General features: G+C 42.2%; 3 protein-coding genes across 18 annotated transcripts in view; 1 reads left to right on the top strand and 2 right to left on the bottom strand.

Annotated features, from left to right (window-relative positions):
- Positions 1 to 2942, bottom strand: part of LOC108026293 (potassium voltage-gated channel protein eag) — a 59197-nt gene extending 56255 nt beyond the window's left edge. For all 9 annotated transcript variants that reach the window (XM_050887076.1, XM_050887078.1, XM_050887093.1 and 6 more), the window contains exons 1-2: positions 2836 to 2942; positions 2319 to 2542 (exon numbers count right to left, since the gene is read on the bottom strand). The gene's annotated coding sequence lies outside the window, so the exon portion shown is untranslated. The remainder of the gene's footprint in view (positions 1 to 2318; positions 2543 to 2835) is intronic.
- A 4791-nt stretch (positions 2943 to 7733) lies between these two features.
- On the top strand, positions 7734 to 17248 carry LOC108025897 (uncharacterized). Its single transcript, XM_017096582.3, has 5 exons — positions 7734 to 8162; positions 13263 to 13473; positions 14214 to 14756; positions 15854 to 15968; positions 16028 to 17248. Exons 1-5 carry the CDS (start codon positions 7881 to 7883, stop codon positions 16668 to 16670), a joined length of 1794 nt encoding a protein of 597 aa, XP_016952071.1. The 5' UTR covers positions 7734 to 7880; the 3' UTR covers positions 16671 to 17248.
- Positions 17249 to 17487: 239 nt separating this feature from the next.
- Positions 17488 to 22655, bottom strand: part of LOC108025906 (flotillin-2) — a 102317-nt gene continuing 97149 nt past the window's right edge. For 6 of the 8 annotated variants that reach the window (XM_044093555.2, XM_050884703.1, XM_044093554.2 and 3 more), the window contains 3 exons: positions 20442 to 21009; positions 19830 to 20013; positions 17488 to 19767 (listed from right to left, as the gene is read on the bottom strand). In XM_044093555.2, coding sequence (XP_043949490.1) covers positions 19588 to 19767; positions 19830 to 20013; positions 20442 to 21009 — 932 coding nt within the window. In that variant the 3' untranslated portion in view covers positions 17488 to 19587. Of the gene's footprint in view, positions 19768 to 19829; positions 20014 to 20441; positions 21010 to 21874; positions 21895 to 22081; positions 22542 to 22655 lie in introns of those variants that run through there. The other 2 variants (XM_017096635.3, XM_017096627.3) reach the window with 2 other exon arrangements.

The following is a 22655-nucleotide window of genomic DNA, read 5'->3' as shown; positions in this document are numbered from 1 at the left end:
TTAAGGGTTTATTGATGCCGCTTGATTGTTTAGCCAGGATATTCCTTTCGCCTCGCTTCCCACTCCAAGCAACTTACACTTCATTAACTTGGAGCAATAAAAGTGGAGCGTAAAAGGCACTGCTATAAAAAGCGATAACATAACTAATAAAATTAACTTGGTGAGAGGAAAGTTACTACGATTATAATTGGAGTTGTATTCCAAGCAGTTTTGGTTCAGAGCAAACGAATATTTTATTAAAATAAATAATTATTTTCAGGGTTAAAATAGGGCACATTATACTTTAATAACTTTACTAACTACTTAGTGAGCCATGTAGGCCATGCAGCTTTGACCCAGGAAAAATCTGTTATTAATTTAAATATATATTTTCTTTCACTGTAGAAATGGGCCTGTATGTGTGGCGAATCCTATTTACGATTTGTCATATTAAATATGCGCAAAGTAAAATTGAAAATTGCAAAGTGGGGACGCCAAGAGTCAACTGCCAAAATATATCTAGGCTATACTATGCATGTGAGCTTAGACGTGTATTGCTTCTTTTTATTTTTATTTATTTTATGTTAACAGCAAATTGCGGCGCCCGACAGCTTGGACTTTCTTTCTGTTATTCCCGCTATTCTTGTTATTCTTGTTATTTTTGTATTTGCGTTGTTGTTGTGGTTGCTGGTACATTTTTAATGTTTTGGCTCTTTTCATTTGGCCCACACACACACAGCGCACACACACACTCCCAGCCACACATGCGTGACAAAATTGTTGGGCGCTCCTTGTGAATTCGGTTGTTCTTTTTTTTTTTGCTGTGGGTTTTCTCGCGTTTCTTGGACGGGCGGAAGACTTGCTAAAGATTTACTTGACATTTGTGTTGGTGCCATTTGGCATTGTTTGCATACTTTCGGGCGCAAAAAGTGGGCGGAACCATTCAATTTCACGTCCTCCTCTGCCGCTCTCTTTATCGCCCTCTCCTTGGGCATCAAATGCTTTAAATATTTAAGTAGTTTGACGTTCTACCCGTTTCCTGTTGCTGTGACTCACTGTACGTGAGTGTTCACGTGCGCCTGTGTGGGTGTAAAGGGCATCAATATCAATCTTGTGTGGATGTCAACTAACGCAAGCCGCCCACCCGCAGGTGCCATGCCTCCACTTTCACCCCTTTTCACCTGTACAGTGGAACTTTTCTAGCTCGAACTTTCACAAGTCAAGTCTTTCTGAACTCCGGCCAAGTTTGACCGAACTCAAACTTCCAGCTTTCAGTGCTGGAATATTAATAAATTACAAAAAGCGTGCTTTGAATGCGGGTCCAGCTGATTCTATCAACGTAAAAACGCCATTCCATTGCTTAAAAACATGCAATACAGCTCAGGGAATTTATTATAATTTTCCAGCTATTTTTAGGCAATTTAAAAACACCAACTAATAGGTCTGAGATAATATTTTAAAGGTTTGCATACATTTTACAGCTCCCAAAAGACGGCTGCGAAATATTGATGCCCCACAGTTTTCACATTTTACTGCCCACTTTTAGGCTCGCCGGAAACGCCACAGCGCTTTGAATCAATTTGGTAGCACACTTTTTTGGTGCTCGCCCAAAAAGGACCTTCTTCCGTTTTCCGCCGAAGTTGCCCCGCTCAGCGGCTGTCAAACTGTACGCGTGTGTTGCGGTTGACACTTATGCAACCGCAAAGTGCGGGTGTGTTGGTTGCACTTGAAAAGAGGCAATTGTTGTAGTTGCCAGGACTCATTTCGCTTTATTTAGTGGCTGACATAATTGCGCATTTCACTTTTTGCTGGCTGACACACATTCCACAAAGAAAAACAGAGCCGCAGTGCTATGAGAAGGAAAGCAAACAAATGATTAAAAAAGCAATAAGGCAGCAACAAAGGCTGAATAAATAAATGCGTAAGAAACACATGAATCAACGGGCGGCCAAGAGCACGCAAATTTAACTTATTATGTTCCATTTTTTCCACATCTCCCCCCGCTCCCCGCTCCCCGCTCACTTCCGTTTTCCTTGCGCTTTCTTTTCGGGGGAAAACTTCGCCGTGCCTGCCGTCCCTGTCGCACGGCCAGGAAAAACTTTTAGTGGCGGCAGCGACGCCGGCAGCGCGGCCGTAGACAACAATTACAATTAGAAGTGTGTTTATGCCGCTCTCGCCCCGTCTCACTCACGCACACTCTCCCTCTCCCTCTCCCTCTCCCTCTCTGTCGCACTTTCTTTCGCATTCGCTCCCCCGTATTCTACTTTCTCGCCTTTCTTATTTTTGGGGCCCAAGAAACTCAACTTCATTACACAATATTTCGTCCTTTTGGTGATTACCTTTTGTTGCTTTTGTTGTTTGTTTGGTTGCTTTTTTGATTGCTTTCAAATGGTGGTTATATGTGTTTACTGTTATTCCGGTTCTTATTCCGATTCTTCGCTTCCGTTCGATTCTTCACTGGCTTTCGCTTGATTCTTCAATTCTTTAATTCTTCAATTTATCTGCCTTCGCTGTGTTTGCGATGTGATTACTCTGCGACGCGTTTTCCGCATTTCACTTTGCACTGCAGTTGTGTGGGGCAGATGGGTGGCGGTGGGGGTGGTGGAGAAGAAGAAACCATTAACGGGACACGAAGAGGCACACAACAAACAAGAAAGAACAGAGGCAAGAAACGCGAAGGAGCAGCGTGCAACAATTGCCGACTGCGACGCCGACTGCGACGTCGACACGTGCGCGCCCCCCTCTCGATTTTCCACCCCCTCCCAACACCTCCACGGCCCCACTGTAATTTTCAAAAAAAAAAAAACCATCGCCCTGGAAAAAAAATCAAAAAAAAATCGTTTTCGAATGGCGCACAGAAATGTTGGATTTATTTGCTGAATTTTTGAACTGGAGGACGACTCCCGGATTCTGAGGACCGCTCGACGCGAGAGCTGCGTTTTCATAGTTTTTCGCGACTACGCACCTAAAAGTCGACTACGAGTGAGTTGCGCGCGACTAGAGCTGGAAAAACATCGATGGCAGCGCCGATAACGGGGGATAGTTTTCCCCTTTTCCAACATCGATTGCTCGAGAAGTCCTGCTTAAAGGACACCCGCCAGGGGCGCCACTCACGATAGTTCAGATTTATCGATTACTAGGCATGCGTGGGTGTAACTGTACTCGCGCCTCCCGGTTATCGATTTCGAAATCAATGCAACTGGGCTTAGAGGTTTTAAATCTCTGGAAAATGTAATACATATGTTTGTATAGGGCTGTACAAATTAGGAATTTGGTGTCCTGGACTCAAAAAATGTATAGCTGCATATTTTGCAAGCTCTTTTAGGATTTCAAAACATCTAGGGGTTTTAAGATGGCAAAAAGAGTTTGTAGTAATAACTCATATGAAAGATTGCCTATTTATAAAACCACAAAAAAACTAAATTAAATTAATCCTACCACATTTCCGAGTATATTTTAAAAGTCCAAAATTTTAATGTAAGCGGGTACTATCGATGGCATTGCAAAAACCACTAATGAAAACCATTGCAAATTTCGATGATTTCAAAGCACCATCTGGGGGTCGTACTGGTAAAATGTACCACATTTGACCACCAGGTGGCGCAAATGTATAAAACATAGCCTAATATACATTCTACCTTATAATGCTTTCTAGTCCATAGCTTAAGGTTGCTCCAAAAACAAAACCTTTTCAACTTCGAGAAGGCTTTTAAGGCAATATTAGTATAATATGTTTGGTTAGGGATTAAATGGCAGTTTGACTTATATATGAGTAATTTTTACGGGGAGCTATGCCCGCTTAATGAAGAACTGCCGACTGCTGGGTTAAATATATTGAATAAAATTGTTATTAAATTTAAATACAATTTTTTTTTATTAATTTTGTAATTATTATAAGTAGTAGAGAATTTATAATTTGAAAAATAAATATGATATGGGAACATTTTGGGGATTTACATAAAAGTAGAAATAAAAACCTTATTAAAAGGCTTTCCCAGTCTAAAAACTGAGGTTCCGACTAGAGGAATATAAAAAAAATTAAATATAGGCAAGTTTTTTTTAATATTAAAATCATAGTCAAAAATGGGCTAAAATTCCACCACTGTCAGTGCCACCACTGTCAATGCCACCCCCACAATCTCTCATCCGCTGTCTCACTCGCCTGCAGAGAGAGCAAAGCCACCACTGTGGGGCAGAGCCCCGCTGCCACCCCCCTGCCCCCCCTTCTGGGGAGAGCATCGGTTGGTGGCAGTTCTCCCACGACCGCTGAGCGCGGCGGATTACCAAATTAGAGTGCAGGTGTGTGAGTGAGTGACAGTGGAGGCAACTAAAACTAGGCACCGAGACCTGTGGCAAAGCCCCCCAATAAACACTGATAAAGCGTCCCGAAAAGCTGAACCCTGCACCCGAGAAATCTAAATCCCGCCCCATAACCCAGCCCGAAAACAACAGCCGTAAACAAGTTGGAGCTGGCTGCAGCAAGTGAAATGCTCAACAAAAACAAACCGAAAACTGAGATGCAACAACGTTAATGAAGTCGGGAAAAACTGGTTTGCTTGGATAAACATTTTGGAGTTTGTTTTGGCCCCGCTCCTCAGGGGGCGCGGGGTGGGGAGGGGCCAACGCTTCGAACCACTTTGAGCCAGGGTACAAAGTTCAGCACAAAGCAGCGCCAAGGAAGTACGACGACTTGTTTTCGCGAAACGCACTAATTTAGCAAGCTTCGCACAGTCCCCTGCGGAGTCTTAGCACATTTGTGTCTTAAAGTATACCCATAATGTTGATCAGATAGCAGTTACTGTAAGATACAACCTGTTGATTAGTCTTTTTATCTTCAGAAATATTTTCAACTACTAATGGCTACAAATCTCTACAAACTAAATATATAGTTCGAATTTTAGTAATTCATTCTTTAACATACAGGTACAGGTACTACTACGGATATATCTTGAAAGGAGAGTTTTTATTTTCTTATCAATTACTAATGGCTATACATCTCTGTTAACTAAATATTATATACAGTTTGTATTTTAGTAAGTCTTTCTTAAAAATAACTTTTTTTTAAGGTATAGGTACAGTTAATACTAGAGAAATGTCTGAATGAGTTTAATTTATATTTCCGTTATTAATTGTTAAAATCTCTAAAATCTTAATATATAGTTTGAATTTTAGTAATATCTTATTTAAAATAAAATATTTTTTAAAGGTATACATAGATAAATGTACTTGTACTGAAATATCTGAGAAAGAGAGTTTCTATTTTCTTATCAATTACTAATGGCTATAAATCTTTATTAACAAAATATTATATATAGTTTACTTTAGTAATTCATCTTTGAAAATAAAACCTTTTTATAAAGGTACAGGTACAGGTACTACTAGAGAAAAATCAAAGAAATAGAGTTTTGCTTTCATTTCCGTTACTAATGGTTATAAATCTCTAAAAACTCAATATATAGTTTTAATTTTTGTAATATATTCCTTAAAACTAAACCTTTTTTAAAAATACAGGTACATAAATATATAGTTTGAATTTCAGTAATCCAATCTATTAAATAAACCCTTTTTATAAAGTTACAAGTACAGATAATACTAGTTTAATAAATGCATGTGGTACTAGAATCGCGAACCCAACTGTGGTTGTGGGAGAGCCACAGCGAGAGGCCCAATGTGTGTGGTGCCTTGTAAATGCTGTTTGATTTGTTATGCGAATAAAACAAGCACATTATGTGCGAATGTACATAAGATAAGTTCGAAATGCAGCCAACTGTTGGGCAACGAGTATACGATATCCACACGCCCCAACTAAATGCTATACTATGTAAATAAAACTGGATGTCGGGCCCACTGTAACTCTCTCTATTTCTCTTTCTTTTCTCCAATGCAAGTGCAATAACGCGATCGATGAGAGAGAGGAGAGAGAGAAATGCATGCAAATTAAGAGGGCGAGAGAAAGGGGCAGAGTGTGTGTGAGTGGGTGCGAGAGAGGGGACAGGCAGGGAGGGCTTGGTTTTTGGCCTTGAGCTCTGCTTACGTTGCTCTCCAATTGTGGTTGTTGTTGCTCATGTTACAGGGATTGTTTGCATTTTGTTGGTGTCTTACGCAGAATTTCCCCCAGCTGGTAGACCTTTGGCCAAAAGTGTTTGGTTTCCAGTGCCAGCACTTGCCGTAGGTGAATGCACTTCCAGCTGGAAATGGAAGACCTCTTCGGTTCCAGTTCTGAAAAGCATGTCTAGTTTAAAGATCATTTATCCCTATGCCAGCCACTGTACACTTACCAAACTTCACATGATGACCTAAGACGTTGTAATACAACATCCTACAAAGTTTCATATTAATCGCTTTGAAAACAACAAGGTTCTTAAATGCCCCTGCAGTTTATAAGGGGACTTCCATATATGTACATAAATGATTTGATTCTTCCTTATCGGTCAGCTCCTTTAAACGGATGTTTGGGGTTTTATTTGAAGTGATGTGACGAATATTTATGAATCATATTCGTATAACTACAGCTCTACCTTCCTATTGTTTATAATATATCAGTAAGTAATAGGGAAAAGAGGGCCGCACACATTATAAGGAATAATTCCGCATTATCAACCTAAAAATCATGTTAAAACACAGTATTTCGCTTGGTATTTATCACTTGGAAAGAGCAAAGCCCCCTTTCAAGAGTGCTAACTGCGTTTGGGGAGTGAATTCGGTTTATTACACTCCCGCCCGCTACGAGTGTTTAGCGGGATTAGCAGTCCTGAGTCAGGGATCAAGGTCCACAGAGTTATGGCCATCGAAATTCGGGTGATAAGCGCGGGAAAGGCCTGCAAGTCATGCCTAGACATCTGGAAGCCGCTGCATCGCGATAACGATAAGCGGGGGCGGGAAAGGCGCTTCCAGGGAAGGCGGGGGGGTGCGTGGGAATGCAGGTCTAGTGCTTCGGAAGCACTGTTTACAGGAGCCCCTTGAAGAGGTGCACTGGAAACAAATCGAACTGCTTAAGAGGCTGCCCCTCCTCAGCTCGAAATACTTGAAGTGTCAACAATAACAACTAGGGGTGTAATTATACCATCGTATCTCTAGTTTCTGGAAGGAACAAAGTCAAGTGGCTAACATAAAAATATTCGCAGTTAGTTTATAGTTTATTTATTATATTTTCTCTATCTTATTGTTTTTTTCTCTTTTTTGAGCAGTCTTAGATCGGTTTTCAGTGGCATTGCATTATTGACACATCGTTTCTCTCTTCGATTTACAGTTGTCGCCACTTTCCCCGGAGAGGGAGAGAGAGTGGAAGATCGAGAGAGTGCATTCCAAAAAGGGCCAAGAGCAACAGCACTGCAGCACATACACAGAAGAAAATAAAGCACCTAATTTGGTATGGTTTAATTTAAAAATGGTTGAGTTTTCTTATTTATATTGCAGACGGTTAAGTGTTTTTAACCTTGCTTATCTTTTTTGTTTTACCATTAAATTACATTCAACTAATTTAAAATAATATTTATATATACTCTACTAGAAAGATGAGTTGTTCCAAATTATTCATGCTTTTCAATATTATTAAATTACCAATTTTTTTTATACCTATGCTTTTTAAAAAGCACTGATTATTGTGTACCTACCAATGTATTTTACTGCTTGTTTGCAGTGTAGCTGGGAGCGGGACAGCCATACCGCCAACGCGATCGTGCGTCGCTGTGTATGTTGGTGTTGGTGAGCGACGGCTTTACTTTTCTCAGCGCCGCGCGGCGTCGCCAGTCGTGTCTCAGCACCCGACAGCAGCAGACGTGTGGCAGCAGCAGCAGCAGCAGCAGTAGCAGTGAATTCCGGACCTCCAGCTCAAGCACCCGGCTCCATCCGCCCCCAAAGCACTTCTGTACACTGAACGAAACGAGAGCCAGCCAAAGACCATGAACCCAGCCGCTCAGTTGCTGCGCCTGCGCAGCGCCACCGCCCTGGGCAGCGCAGCCACGCGCTCCATCTCGACCAACCGCGGCCAGCGCACCACGAGCACCGCCAGCGCGCAGCGGGAGCGGACGCAGGGCGTCAGCGAGACGGACAAGTTCCTGCACTACAGCGCCGAGGACGGCTACTACAAGACCTCGCCCTTCGACCCCGTCGTCGTGCCCAACGTGCCGCTGCACGAGTACGTGTGGCGCGACTTCAAGAAGTGGGAGCGTCGCACCGCCGCGGTAAGTGCCACGGCAGTGATCGGTGGGGTGTTCGAGTGTGCTCAGGCTCATCCCCCAAGTGGTTCCGGTTCCTGGCTGCAAAGAAGCCTATAAGTCTTTAAAGTGTCAAGAAATACTTCGATCTGAGATATCATGGGCTTTACCAAGTGTTCTTACAGTCAGATCTTTTTAAATCTTGATAGCAGGGTCTTGAAATATACAAAAGGTATATATTATGGTCTTGTAAGAGACAAAACTAACCTTAACATACCCATAGAAAGTGAATCTAACCAGAGTGTCAAGTAATATTTCCTTAAAAAGAGGTATTATCCTTTTTAAGAAAGGTAAACCCTTTGACATCTGGGCTTTACACACTAAAAACCTTGGGTTTTTAAGAGTCCTTAACTTCGGAACTATTTAAATCTTATTATAAGGGTTTTGAAAAATAATAAAAGGGATAGTGTATGTTTTTATAAGAAAAAAACTTAACCTTACAATATCTAAAGAAAGTGATTCTATTTTGATAATCTCGAAAAGTGTGAACTAAAAAGAATATTATCCTGTTTAAGGCCTTTAAAATCTGGGCTCTACTTACTGAAAGCCTTGGGTGTTAAAGAGTTTTTAGTTCTAAAAAATAATAAAAGGAATAAGTTATGGTTTTTTAAGAAACATACCTACAGAAAGTGATTCTATCTTGATAATAACCAGAGTGTGAAATAATATTTCCTTGAAAAGGGTGTTATCCTTCTTTAAAAAAAAGTAAATCTTTTACAATCTTAAGCTCAATAATCTTGCCAATCCATTGCGAATTTAAAAACGATATAATATATTTTAAAGAGAACCGCCAACTCCCATATAAAACCCACTGTACAACCCCCCCGATCCTGAAGATTTACCACAACCCATTGAATATCTCATCCCGCGACGGTCATTAAAACCGAATTTACTATTTGAATGGGCCCAACATAAGCGTAAACGTGAGCCCGGGCCCAATTAGAGCCCCGTAAAGCCAATCACATCATAAATTCACGCAATCGAAATCGTTGCAATCGCTGTCGTAGGCGCCGCTCAGGAATTCTCTGTTTGTTTATGGCGGTTTATTGAACCTGAACCTACGTCTATATATAGTGGTATAGGGGCGCTGGCGTTCGCCGGTCTGATTTGCGTCTGCTGCGAATATTTCGCCATGGATCTGGTCCTCCATCGCAGCGCTGCCCCCCGCAGTCGCAGATGCGGTTCCATGGATAGTGATAACCACTGCTGGGGCGCTATCGGTGCGCTGGAGAGGGTCTAGGTGTAGTCTGCGGCGGTATTTGGGTCATTAAGAGGCCCCCCGTCCGCCAGCTGTCCTTATCGGACACCGCTAATGACGGGCTGGGCTGATAAGCCGGGGTCCGTGATAAGAGCGAAAGTGAAATGTAGTAAGCACTATGGAGGGGGCCAAGGCGGGCCTCTCCCGGGGGCTCTGCTCGTAGTACTACCGTTCCGGTCTGGAATTCACTATTCCCGTTCCGGTTCCTCCGAGTGGGCGTTAGGAATGGGCGCTGTAAGGCAACCGCCACTTGCATAACCCGCTGGTGCAGTGCATCATCGCCAGGCGACCTTCGCCAATTGTTTACACTTTTCACTTTTCGTCTGGGGGCTCTGTAGGCGGGCTCTACAGGGGCTGGTGGCAGTGCAAATCAAAGTGCAAACTGTGCTCATTGAAATTTATTGCCATCATTTGTGCAATGCAGGCGGGGCTGCGGTCTGATATAAGCGCGTAGTAATCGTCCCAGGGCCCCGGCAATTGTTGAATTAAATGCAATTAAAAGTACAAAGTTCGCCCATTGTTTCCACTGGCTGCCACGCCCCCTAATAGGCCCGCTCCGCCCCTTTTGGGAGGGTATTGCAAAGATGTGCTGAGTCGGAGTATCGTTTTCGGCGGGCTGCCTGGCAGATAAGATAGGCATTTAGTCGTGTCATTATTATATTTCACATTTCTCGCAAATCTGAGCCACCTTTGTTTCAGCTTTTACAGGCAGCTTGGCGTTGGGTAAACATGTCCATGGTTATTTCTCTGGAGTAAACAAATGTCACTTGTTATTTGACTCAAGATCCCGGAGCCACCTACGTGCATTTATTTGCGGAATTCGACTCAAATCGGGATTCTATACGTGCGCTGTCTTTCCTTTTGATAGAAATTATTGGTAATTCCTTACCCTCCGAGCATTATCAGGATTTCTGGGAAATAGTTGATGATCTGTACATTATAAATAGTCACTACGACTCAAAGTCCGCTGCTTAGGAGTGCATTATACAGATGACTAATCGGTGCAATCAGTCAAATTTAATCAATTTCCCTTTCCCAAGTGAACCCCGATTCCTTGATTTGCCCACATAATGCGCTTTTAATTGCCGCGGACTTATTTACGTTCGCTTTTCGCTGGGGCTTCGTGTTTTTTGGCTGATAATTTTGATGGGTTTGTTTTGATTTTTGTTGCTTTTTTCGCTGGCCGACGTCAGCGGCGGATCGAGGTCCAGCCTCCTCCGGTTTTTTGGCACGATCTATGCTCTCGGCGCTCTTAATTGCCCTCCTGAGATGGCCCACTGGCTATTTAATAGTATTATTAGGTATTTTGAAAAGATCTTTAGGTAAAAAAAAGTTATTATATATTTTTAAGCGACATAACCAGATTAACATACAGAAAGCAGTCATACAAGTTTGTCGAGAACTGGCTTTATAGGTTGATATACATCTATTTTCACATGAGTTTTCAGTGTTTTACCTCTCAGACTTCATAATAATAGATTTGATATTATACGAAATATTTACATATGATATGTTAAAATTGTTTTTCGAATATGCTAAGGAAAACAGTCATCCAAGGTATCTCATTTTTGGTTTATTAGTTGTATAGCTCCTTATAATATTTTTGTAACAGAAGAGACTTATAAACGAACTTTTATAAAAACATTTGAGAACTTGCTCCTTTAAATAAAAACTGATGTATTTTAACTAAATTATTGTATACCTTTAAACTCCTCAACAATAGATTTGATATCGCAAGAAATATTTAAGATTTATCAAAATCTTTTATCATGGTAATTACAAGTTCGTAAAATGTAAGATATTTTTAGCTTTTTTTTGGCTACTTTTCTAGATCAACTAGACTTGCTTTATTGTTTTACCCTGTTTATTTTGAATAATATTTGGTATCTTAGGTACGGACCTCTCTGCAAAAGCTTTTATGTCCCAGGAAATATTAAAGATTTATAAAAATATACCAAGTAATTCCTAAGTCTGTAGAATGTTCCCAAAGAATGAGAGACACTTTCAGCTATTTCTTTCCAAAAATGTGAGATACTTTCAGCTATATCCTTCCGAAATTGTGAGATACTTTCAGCTATTTCGTAGCCTTTCTTCTAACTTTAGAAATATTACCTATCATCATAGGAAATATTTCAACTAAAAAATGCCTTTTCATCGAAGTAACTCCCAAGTATCTTTGAGATACTTTCAGCTATTTCGTAGCTACTTCTCCTAGATCTACGAGACTGGCGGCCGTTCTTCGCCGCTGAAAAGTCAACAAACGCAGCCAGAGAAGGTGACAGAGAGAGACAGAGCCGCAAGCCAGAAAGAGAGGGCCAACGGGCCGGGGGGGGGGCTTTGGGGCCCGACTCGTTTAGACTTTGCAGACTTTGTACTTTGCCCCACTGAACTTTGGACCGGCCAACCGAGCGACGCCAAGCGAAGCGGTTTTCGACGGGGCCGCGGGGGCGGCGGCTCGCGGGGGAGTACATGGCAAATGCACGAAATGATTCTCTTATTTCTTACTCGCTTATTTATTCATCATGATGTGCGGCTGTGTGTGCGGCTCGCTTGTGGGTTGTTTTCTTCAATTTGAGCAACTTGTTGGCGCTGCTGCTATTTATAATGCTTATTTTTAACCGAATGCGATTTCCGACTGCGCAAATTTAGGCTGACAATCCCCCCATCAGCGAGCCACCTCTCCCCTTTTCATGCCCACCCACCAGCCGACGTTGCGAGTTCGCTTGGGACGACCTTCACCTTAGCCCTGGAGAGAGCTTACGAGGTCAGTGAGGGGCCCGGCCCGCGAAAAACTTAGGATCGTTTGGGAACTGATAAATGGCATATGGGTGATAACATATGCCTTAATAATCAGATATATGGATAAGGGCTTTCTCCTGGATATTACAGATTTTTCTAAGCTCCTGAAATAAAAACACTCAAAGGATCTCTTAGTAGGGCCACTGAAAGGCTCCAGTTCAAGGAAAAACATAGCATCGTTTGGGAACTGATAGTAAAAGATACATATAATATAAAACTATCTACTGGATATTACCGATGACAAAAAGTTGAAAAGGAAAACTTAAATAGAAATACTCTGAAGGTCCCTTAATAAGGCCTTTAAAAGGCCCCAGCACAGGGATCATTCGAGAGAAGATAGTAAAAGATAAAATACACGATAATATATGATACTACTATCATACGACTTGCATTAATACTACATATTGCAGTAGAAACCTCGAAATATAAAGAACTGACCTTATATATAAAGACCCAGATATAAAGAACTGACCTTAGTTAAATCTCAATGGCACCTATTTAATCTCCAAATCCTCGCAGCTGATAATATGCTAACACTAACACTAACCCCGATAAATAAAAGCCATTAAGCCATTATTGTCATTTGAATAAAGTCGAGAGAATTATCTTATCGCATTTAGAATTTTTATTGGACTCTCGGGTGGCTCTCTAATTAGGTTGTAAACGATTTAGCCCATATCAGCGGCAGTAAAGAGTGCTTTACTTAATTTCACCACATCACCAATAACAACTGTTCTAAAATAATAGGTTTCAGGACTTTTCTTCCCATAAATTTTCCACTCGGTCGTATGAATCCACTTGAAACGTTCTTCAGATAAGATTTGCATTCCTTTATGTGTTTTTTTTTACAGATTTTGATTGATTTTCATTTGTTGTTATCTATAGATTTTGGTTGATTTACATTTACTTTTATTGGAGCTGGGGAAATGAGCTTAAATATATGTAGTAAATCGGTTGTTTTCTACACTTAAGTGGTCCTCGACTCACCCTTGTAATACCTTTTCCTTCAGGTTTGTGTGCTCACCGATCGTCAGTATACCTTCGCCCAGATGCGGGATTCCAGCGCCGCCTTCGCCGTCCGCCTGCAGACCAAGTTCAAGCTGCACAAGCCCGATGTTCTGGCCATCTGTCTGCCGAATCTCCCCGAGTACCCCATCGCCACGCTGGGCGCCATCGAGGCGGGCCTGACGGTGACCACCGTGAATCCAGTCTACACGCCGGGTAAGAAAGGTCCCCAAGGGGCCTGCTCCTGGTCTTTGTTGTGGGAAACCGCCGGTGATAAGATACACACTGTACAGCGGTGTTCGCGAGGGTAGCAGTTCGTTAAAAAAATAGCAAACAATGGGCTGAAATACAAAAAGTTAGGGAATAAATGTTTTCAAAAGAATCGCAACAAAGGATTTAAGACAATAGCTTTGAAAGTTGCTTTTAAAGTATTACACGGTAAACAAAAAGGCTTGAAACAAAGAGAGCTATATACCTGAAAAAAGTTAACAATTTTTAAAAATATTTTAATTGATTAATATACCATATTCTCTATGAAATATAGTTGTATCTATAGGTTTTTCATGTTATTTTAAAAACTTTAGTAAAGTATTATTTGTTAAACCAAATAAATCTTGGGGACTTTCCAAATGAACGCGCAGTAATCACTCACCCACTTAAATTTATTTGCACAATTTGAATTTGATTACTTAACCCAACAAACAAAGAAAAAAGTGTATAAAGTGAATAAAAGTTTACGGCAAATAAAGGTGTAAGCGTGAGCCCGAAAACAGTTAAGAATACGAGGCAGTTAATTAGGCAAACATTGGCTATTTGCGTGACCACCGCTGTATGTTTATTGGGGGCTCTCGAGTGCGTCAAAAGCCGCTTATCTGCGGGGTCTTTGTGTGGTGACATCTGTATTTAGAGGTTCCAAAGTCGAAAGACCGACACTAATCGTCACATTTCGATTGCAGACGAGATCGCCCGGCAGCTGACCTTCAGCGGGGCCAAGTTCCTGGTGGGAACGGTGCCCGGATTCGCCACCCTGAGCCAGGCCTGCAAACTGGCGGGCAGGCAGCTTCCCATCGCCGTGGTGCGGACCAGTGCGGAGGAGTCCCTGCCCGAGGGCGCCATCGACTTCAGCGAGCTGACCAGCACCCAGCATGTGCGATACGAGGACCTGAAGTCGTCCAAGGAGGCCAGCGCCGACGACATGGTCTTCCTGCCCTTCTCCTCCGGCACCACCGGCCTGCCCAAGGGCGTGATGCTCTCGCACAACAACATCACCAGCAACTGCGAGCAGGTGCAGGCCTCCCTGCCCCTGGACCTTATGGGTCCCCAGGAGACGCTGCCCGGCGTGCTGCCCTTCTTCCACATCTACGGCCTGACCGTGGTGATGCTCTCCAAGCTGGGACAGGGCTGCCGCCTGGCCACCATGCCGTGCTTCAAGCCGGACGACTTCATGCGGGCCCTGGACAAGTACCAGGGCAGCATCCTCAACCTGGTGCCTCCTATTGGTGAGTAAAAACAATAATAATAAGTTTGGCTTGCAGGACATTTTAATAACCTTCCAAGGACAATTTCTCAATGTCTGGTCAAGATTGTAGTTAGAAAGCTATTGGAATTATTGAAAAACCGAACATGAAAATGGGTTAAAATTTTGACCCTCTTAGAAAAGAAATATTCAAATGTAGAAAAATAGAGAATTTAAACACAAATTTATAGAGAGATCAACCTTTGAAATCAGGATACAATTACCCAAGTTATGGATTTTTGAAGTGCAGGCTTGGGTCTCCATTTGAAAGCCACTGGAATTAATGAAAAATCGAACATGAAAATGGGTCAAAATTTTGACCCTTGCTGAAAAGAAATATTTAAATGTAGAATAATCGAAAATTTAAACACAAATTCATAGAGGGATCAACCTTTGAAATCGGGATACAACTACCCAAGTTATGGATTTCTGAAGTGCAGCTATTGGAATTATGGCAAAATCAAACATGAAAATAGGTTAAAATGTTGACCCTCTTTAAAAAGAAATATTTAAATGTAAAATAAAGGAGAATTTAAGCACAAATTCATAGAGAGATCAGACTTTGAAATCGGGATACAACTACCCAAGTTATAGATTTTTGAAGTGCAGTTTTGGGTCTCCATTTGACAGCCATTAGAATTATGTCAAAATCGAACATGAAAATGTGTTAATATTTTGACACCCTTTAAAAGTAAATATTTAAGTGTAGAAAAATAGAGAATTTAAACACAAATTTATAGAGAGATCAACCTTTGAAATCGGGATACAATAACCCAAGTTATGGATATTGGAAGTGAGGGTTTGGGTCTCCTTCGAAATCAGAATACAATTCCCCAAGCTATGGATTTTATGGACCATATAGTTAATTGCCTAAGCTAAGTATTTTGAATGTAATTTATAAAACTGTTTGCTATCAGACCGACGAGCTCGAGTAAGGGTATTGAACAGGTTTTAATCAACAAAACTGAAAAATAAGTTAAGATTATCATTAAGGCAGGCAAGATAATTCTGGTTTAGGTCAACTTAACTAGCATTTCAAGTCTACTAAAAAGTTATTATTAAACATACCTGTTTCTCCAGCCCTTTTCATGATCAACCACCCCAAGATGACTCAGGAGACGGCGCCCCACTTGAAGGTTGTGATGAGCGGAGCCGCTCCCATTGGCCAGCACGATGTGGAGCGCTTCCTGAACAAGTGAGTTTGCAACGGATGACTCTGTGATGACCTCAGCTTATGATATGTCCTGTCCTTAGATTCCCCAACACCATCTTCAAGCAGGGCTACGGCATGACCGAGGCCTCGCCCGTGGCGCTCCTGACGCCGGAGGGCCACAAGGTCTACGCCTCCACCGGAGTGCTGCCGGCCAGCACGGAGGCCAAGATCGTGCCCCTGGACGGCGGCGAAGCCAAGGGCGTGGGTCCACGCACCACCGGCGAGCTGTGCGTCCGCGGGCCCCAGGTGATGGCCGGCTACCTGAACAACGAGGAGGCCAACCAGGTCACCTTCTATCCGGGCGGCTGGCTGCGCAGCGGCGATGTGGCCTTCTACGACGAGGACGGCCTCTTCTACATCACGGACCGCATGAAGGAGCTGATCAAGGTGAAGGGATTCCAGGTGCCGCCGGCCGAACTGGAGGCGGTGCTGCGCGACCACCCCAAGATCCTGGAGGCGGCCGTCTTCGGCATTCCCCACGAGCTCAACGGCGAGGCCCCGCGTGCCATCGTGGTTCTGCGCCAGGGAGAGCAGGCCAGTGCCGAGGAAATCTCCGCCTACGTGGCCGAACGGGTGGCCCACTACAAGAAGCTGGAGGGCGGCGTGATCTTCGTGGACGAGGTGCCCAAGAATCCCACCGGCAAGATTCTGCGCCGCGAGCTCAAGGACAAGTTCTCCGACTAGGAGGGATCTTCATAGGCTAAGACATATTTTTTGTGATTTTTTTTTCGTTCGTCTCAAGCGGGTGTGGCCCATGGACTCCTAGAGATCTTCGAGCTAATCGTTCCTCAAAAAAAGACCAATGGTATGGTCCTATTTGACGATCTCTATGGGTTTGTGGCGACAGCTCGCCGAACATGTAGGTATATGATGGACATCAATGTTGGCCCCGGATCCACCCTGATCCCTGGGCACTGGTTAAGACATTGCATTTACCACTTCGAAAATATTTAGTTCTAGGCTTAGGCATAGGTCTCGATTAGTCGCTCGATTGGTCCATAGTCAGTAAGTGTAGATTAGACAGACGCTAGACCCTATCCATAAACTAACTATAATCTTGTACTCTAACCTTTGATAATACTTAATGACGAACCCGATATTTTACTATGATATTTCCTATATGCTATATATATTTTTTTGCCTAGTACTGTAAGATAATTGTTTGTTAATCGTATTGAAAGACGGCGGCATGCCAAATCTATTACTCTATATGCCATGTATGCCACCATGTTTAAAAATAAAGACGAAATGAACTAGTTGAACTGATCGTGTTTTCATGGGAGGAATATTATAAAAAAATAAATACTATTATAGGTTATTGATCCGGATTAACGACTTGTTTTAGGCACTAAATAAAGCAAGAAGCTAAACTATTTATGTACTTTTAAGGATATCCACCGCGTTCTTGTAATTATTAAGATTCGGACATTTTTATTAAGTAATTTATTGATGTTCTGATGATGATCACTAATCCAATGCCAAAATCAGTGGGCTTAATAAGTCTTTTTCAATTTATTTATTTACGACAAAATACACAAAATTTTACATTTGATTTATTTAGGTTTAGCTTTTAGTTTACTTTTTCGGTTGGTTGTTGTTCTTAATCTTTTTCTCTTTCACACTGCGTTACATTAAAAATTACTTGCACTTAGTATACAATAGAAAAAAATATGTGTGTGTCTAATGGGTGTGTGTGTGTGACTCGGCGGAGAAGTTCTTACAAAAATAGGGTAAATTGCGCTAGCAAAATGAAAGGGCTGGATCAATTGTTTAACTATGTAAATTCCAGTTAGATCTTAGTAAATAACAAAATTAGTTCCTTTTTTCTTTAAAAAATATATTATTTTTTCGCGGCTTTTGCTATAAACTAAACGGTGTACGAACAAGGTACAAAAATTGTAAATGCATAGTCTAAGTTGATAGTATTATACATATAAAAAAACATCAAAAAAAATGTTATTTGAAAGAAACTTAGATGTATGACAGGTTTGCACAACAAGAAAAGAATATTGGTTCCATTTTGTGCTCTAAAATGAATATACAAATTCAAAAGCATGTGTGTGGGTTTTGGAAGAGCGCCAAATACATAAAAAGTAGTTTTGTAAAGTTTCATTTGAGTTATTTACAAATGATAGTGAAATAATTTTCAGTTTTAACTAAGTAAATAACAAAATTAATTAATTTTCTTTAAAATATATATTATTAATTTTTAACGCGGCTTTTGCTACAAAATAAACAGTGTACGAACAAGGTACACAAAATTTAAATGCATATTCTAAGTTGATCAGTATGTATAACATATAAGAAAAAAACAGGAAAACATATCAATCGACAGAAACTTAAATGTAAAAACGTTTTGCATAACAACAAATATTGTTTTTTTTTTCTAAAATTAATAAAAAAAAATCTAACCCATGTGTGTTGGTAAGTGTGTGTTTGTAGGTTTTGGAAAAGCGCCAAGTACAGAAAAAGCAGTACTGTAAAGTTACATATAAGTTATTCACAAATGATTGATGGATCGACTAATTTGGTTTTGGTATATCTAGAAACTATCCGACATTATTAGTCGTGTAAATGATTATAAAAATTCAAGAAAAACATGTGTGGGCTAACACAATTGATGTTGATATAATCCTTATAAACACTAAATACTAATCGAATTTAAACGATAATAAGGTGTCCGAAAGTATGCAATTTATTACACAAACCCATTTTGTTCAGTGGGGCCTTTGAATTTTATGAATTTAAAGTCGAAGGGTCGACTTTTCTAGGCGCACTCTCCCTCTCTCTTTCCATTTGGCTCCCTAGTTCATAGATTTGGCCTTAGTCGATAGGCAGTAGTTGTAGGTTGGACAGATGAAAATACTGTTAGCAGACCAAAATTGTGCGACGAAGAGAGAGAAAGATGGGGCAGCACGTATACAACTTTACAACACTGTAAATTGATGCATACCTTTACAACACTTTGTGGCATGTTATTTGAAGCGGTTACTTAGAAGAACTCTTTGTGTACAGCATCTCTGCCTGTACATATACGGTTTATATATTATAGTAAATAATAGCTAACACTCTTCTTATATGGTTTTCGCTTTAAAGTTATGCGAATTTCACGTTGATTCTTTGTTATCGTTATCGGTTTTCGTTTTCGAGAGAAAAGGCCACAAGATGTTGCGCACGAAATGCAAAACTTTAGCTGAGATAAACGTTGGTTTTTTGTTTTTGTTTTTGTTTGTTTGTTTCTTTGATTGTTACCCGGGCAAACATCCCACACACACACACACACTGGCACACCACACAGGCGAAACAAGTGCATGTATGCATCGCATGTGTGCATATACATATACATGTATATAGATGTATATATAAATATAATATCGGAGTACATTTTGCTACGTTCGATTGCACTTCGAAAACTGGAGTTTTGAGTTCCAACTTCCGGTCGCTGCTGTCTCCCTCTAACAAATGCACGCGCTCTCTCTCTCTAGCACAGTGGCTCCGTCCTTTTCTGTCAGTTTTTTTTCCGTTTAAAGATCGGTTACAATTCCTAAGCGTTGCGTTACGTTGTCATTGCCATTTCCTGGATGTCCCACTCCATTAGGTTTCACGCCTTGGCCCCGGGGATCTTGGACAGCACCTTGGACAGATCCACACCGGTCAGGGCGTTGATCGAGGGCGGCAGCTGGGCCACCAAGCGGGTCACGTCGTTGGTGATGTTGTCGTTGCCTCCGATCAGCACGATCTCGTCCGTCTTGGCCAGCGGGGCGGCCACCTCGGCGGCGATCTGTGGGGGTTTTCAAGAACCTTTTAGTAGAGTTCCAAAATGACGAAACCAAGGGCACTTACCTTCGGCAGCGATTCGAGCACGATGTTCATGATGGCGGCGTCGCCGTACTGCTTATACACATGGGCCTTCATCCGCATGCGCTCCGCCTCCGCCTTGCCCACCAGCTCGATGGCATGGGCCTCCGCCGAACCGATCTTCCGGATGCGCTCCGCCTCGGCGCGGGCTCCCTCAATGGTCTGGCATCTGGAAGGGTGGGAGGGAGGATTATATAACTAATATACATTTATCCCACAAATCCCAAAGTTCCCAAGGGGATTATCTGATTTGCGAATGCCACAAACACTATCTACAATATTGTATCCAGCTTTAGGTATATAAATAGCTTTGTCTGGCTGATTATTACAAGCTGGCTGCAATCATTCGTGCCAAAATTGAATGTATCTACGGACAGATAATGGCCACCCACACGTTACTCAAACATGACAAAGCTCAACGTTGGGTGTATAGTTCCCACAGAGATTACTGTTTTGATCTATGGGTGAGGCAGATAATTATAGATGACCTTAGGAGGAGGGAAGTTCGAAATCGAAACAGGCACTATTTTTAGTTAGAATACTGTACTCGTGGCTCCCCCAAATCCTGAAGAATTCGCGAGGTTTTCATATACTCACTGCTTGGCCTGGGCGAGGGTCTGGAGGCGGAAGGCCTCCGCCTCGGCGGGCAGCTTCACGTTGCCCGTGAGCTCGCGATCCTTGCGGTGCACCTCCTGCGTCTCGATCTCGATCTGCTTGCGCCGCTCCACCACCTCGATCTGGATCTCCTCGTTACGGATGCGCTGCCGGATCTTGGCCGCCTGCAGCTCGTAGGCCAGCTGCGACTCGGCCTTGGCCGTGTTGATCTCCTGATCGAAGTTGGCCTTCTGCAGCTTGTACATGCGCGTGTTGTCCTCGATCTTCGTGTCCGTCGAGTACTTCACGTCCATGGCGCTCTTCTCGCACTCGGCCTCCCGGATGCCGGCATCTCGGTTGGCCTCCGCCACGCCGGCGTCGGCGTCCCGCTTGACCACGGCGGTCTGGGCCTTGCCCAGCGAGGCCAGGTACTGCACATCATCGTAGACGTCCTTGATGGTAAAAGAGAGTATCTCGATGCCCATGCGACCCACGTCCGGGGCGGCCACCTCGCGGACCAAGGCCGCGAACTGGTCGCGGTCCTTGTACACCTCTTCGACTGTAAGCGTTCCTGCAAGGTCACAAGTAGGAAAATTCAATATTAAATGGGTGTCGCAATGGGGGAGGCAAGTATAACTATAGAGGGTATACACAGAGAACTTGGGATCAATAGTGGGGTTAATATACCCAGTTTGAGGTAGTAACTGGGTTAACCATGTGGGTTTTTCTCAAGCCTATAAAATAGCTATAAGACGTTGTATCAAAGGTCTACAAACAAGGAGTCTAGGGAATCAAAGTTTATATTATTTTTAAGAAATATAACAAAGGTAATGAAAATGATTTTATTTAAAAATACAATTTTAATAATTGAATTTGATTTTAAGATATATATAAAACTTTCTTAAAAACATTATTACAATTTTAAAGATTGAATGTTTATATAATTTGTACGAAATATAAGATAGTCAATAAAATAAAAATAAAAAATGATTTAATGTCAAACTGAAATTCAAATAATTGATTTTGATTTTAGGATAGCTATAAGACGTTCCATCACAAGTCTTTAAGCATTATTAAGAGTCTAAAAATCGAAGTTTATAATATTTTTAAGAAGTATAACATAGGTAATAAAATATAAAGAGAAAATGATTTTATGTAAAAGTGAAATTTAAGTAATTGATTTTATTTTTAAGATAGTTAAAAAAAAATCAAAGTTTATAGTAATGTTAAGAAATATAACATAGGTAGTGAAATATAAATACAAAATTTATTTAAATCAAAGTGATATTGAATTATAATTTTTTTGTTTGTTTTGGCTAGTGTAATTCCAGACTAAGACCTGCAACTATGCAATTTGATTTGCCTTAAACAAATCACGTTCTCAGCGCGGAATCAAGCTGTGGGCACCTTGGAGTGGCGAATATCGAAGCACGTACTTAGAAAGAAGGACAAATTGCTAATTTTTAGGAAGCACTCTGTGCTGATAAACAATAAATGTGCTTTAGGCACTTGTAAACACCCTGTTGGCCTGCCGCAGAACTCTTATCTCGTAGATATGATAGCAAACCGCCTTTGGTAGGCCGTTTTATGGAATGGGGTTGTGCTCGGGGGTGGCTCTGTCCACCCTTAATCGATGACCTTACCGCCTGACCACCAGCGTGGTGACGCCCACTATCAGGGCCACCTTGAAGACGCCCATCCACACGGCGGACATGTCGCGCACAACTGCTCCGGGGGCCGCCGAACGGGGGCCTACTTATGGGATTGCTATCTGGCCCCGGGCACTATCTAACCATCTATCTTGCTGGCTTTTAATTAAATCATGCCGTGTTCTCTGCCCGCCCTGACGTCATTTGTCGCAGTCTTATCGCCGGCGTTGATAAGAGTCCTCTGCCCCGGAGTGACGTCAGATTTCGGGGAAAAGGGGTTCGAGCGGGCAAAAATCGGATCGCGTCGGTGGCTCGGGGATCACAGCTGCTCTCTGGGCCAGGTCGCCATGGCACCCACAATTATTATTATATTGGCTTCTGGCCCCGCGACTATTCACACGCGATTGAAAAAAAATACAAACCGACAACCAGAGCGTCTCGCGATGCGCTTCCAACTGACTGACAGCTCGAATTGTCCGGAGACTCGGACTTGGATTCGGAATTGGCATGGGCACGGGCACGGGCACGGGCACGGGCACGGGCATGGGTATGGGCAGGGGAATCGGTA

This window comes from Drosophila biarmipes, chromosome X, assembly GCF_025231255.1.
Source record: "Drosophila biarmipes strain raj3 chromosome X, RU_DBia_V1.1, whole genome shotgun sequence".
Classification (NCBI taxonomy): domain Eukaryota; kingdom Metazoa; phylum Arthropoda; class Insecta; order Diptera; family Drosophilidae; genus Drosophila; species Drosophila biarmipes.
This window is presented reverse-complemented; position numbering and strand designations above follow the sequence as displayed.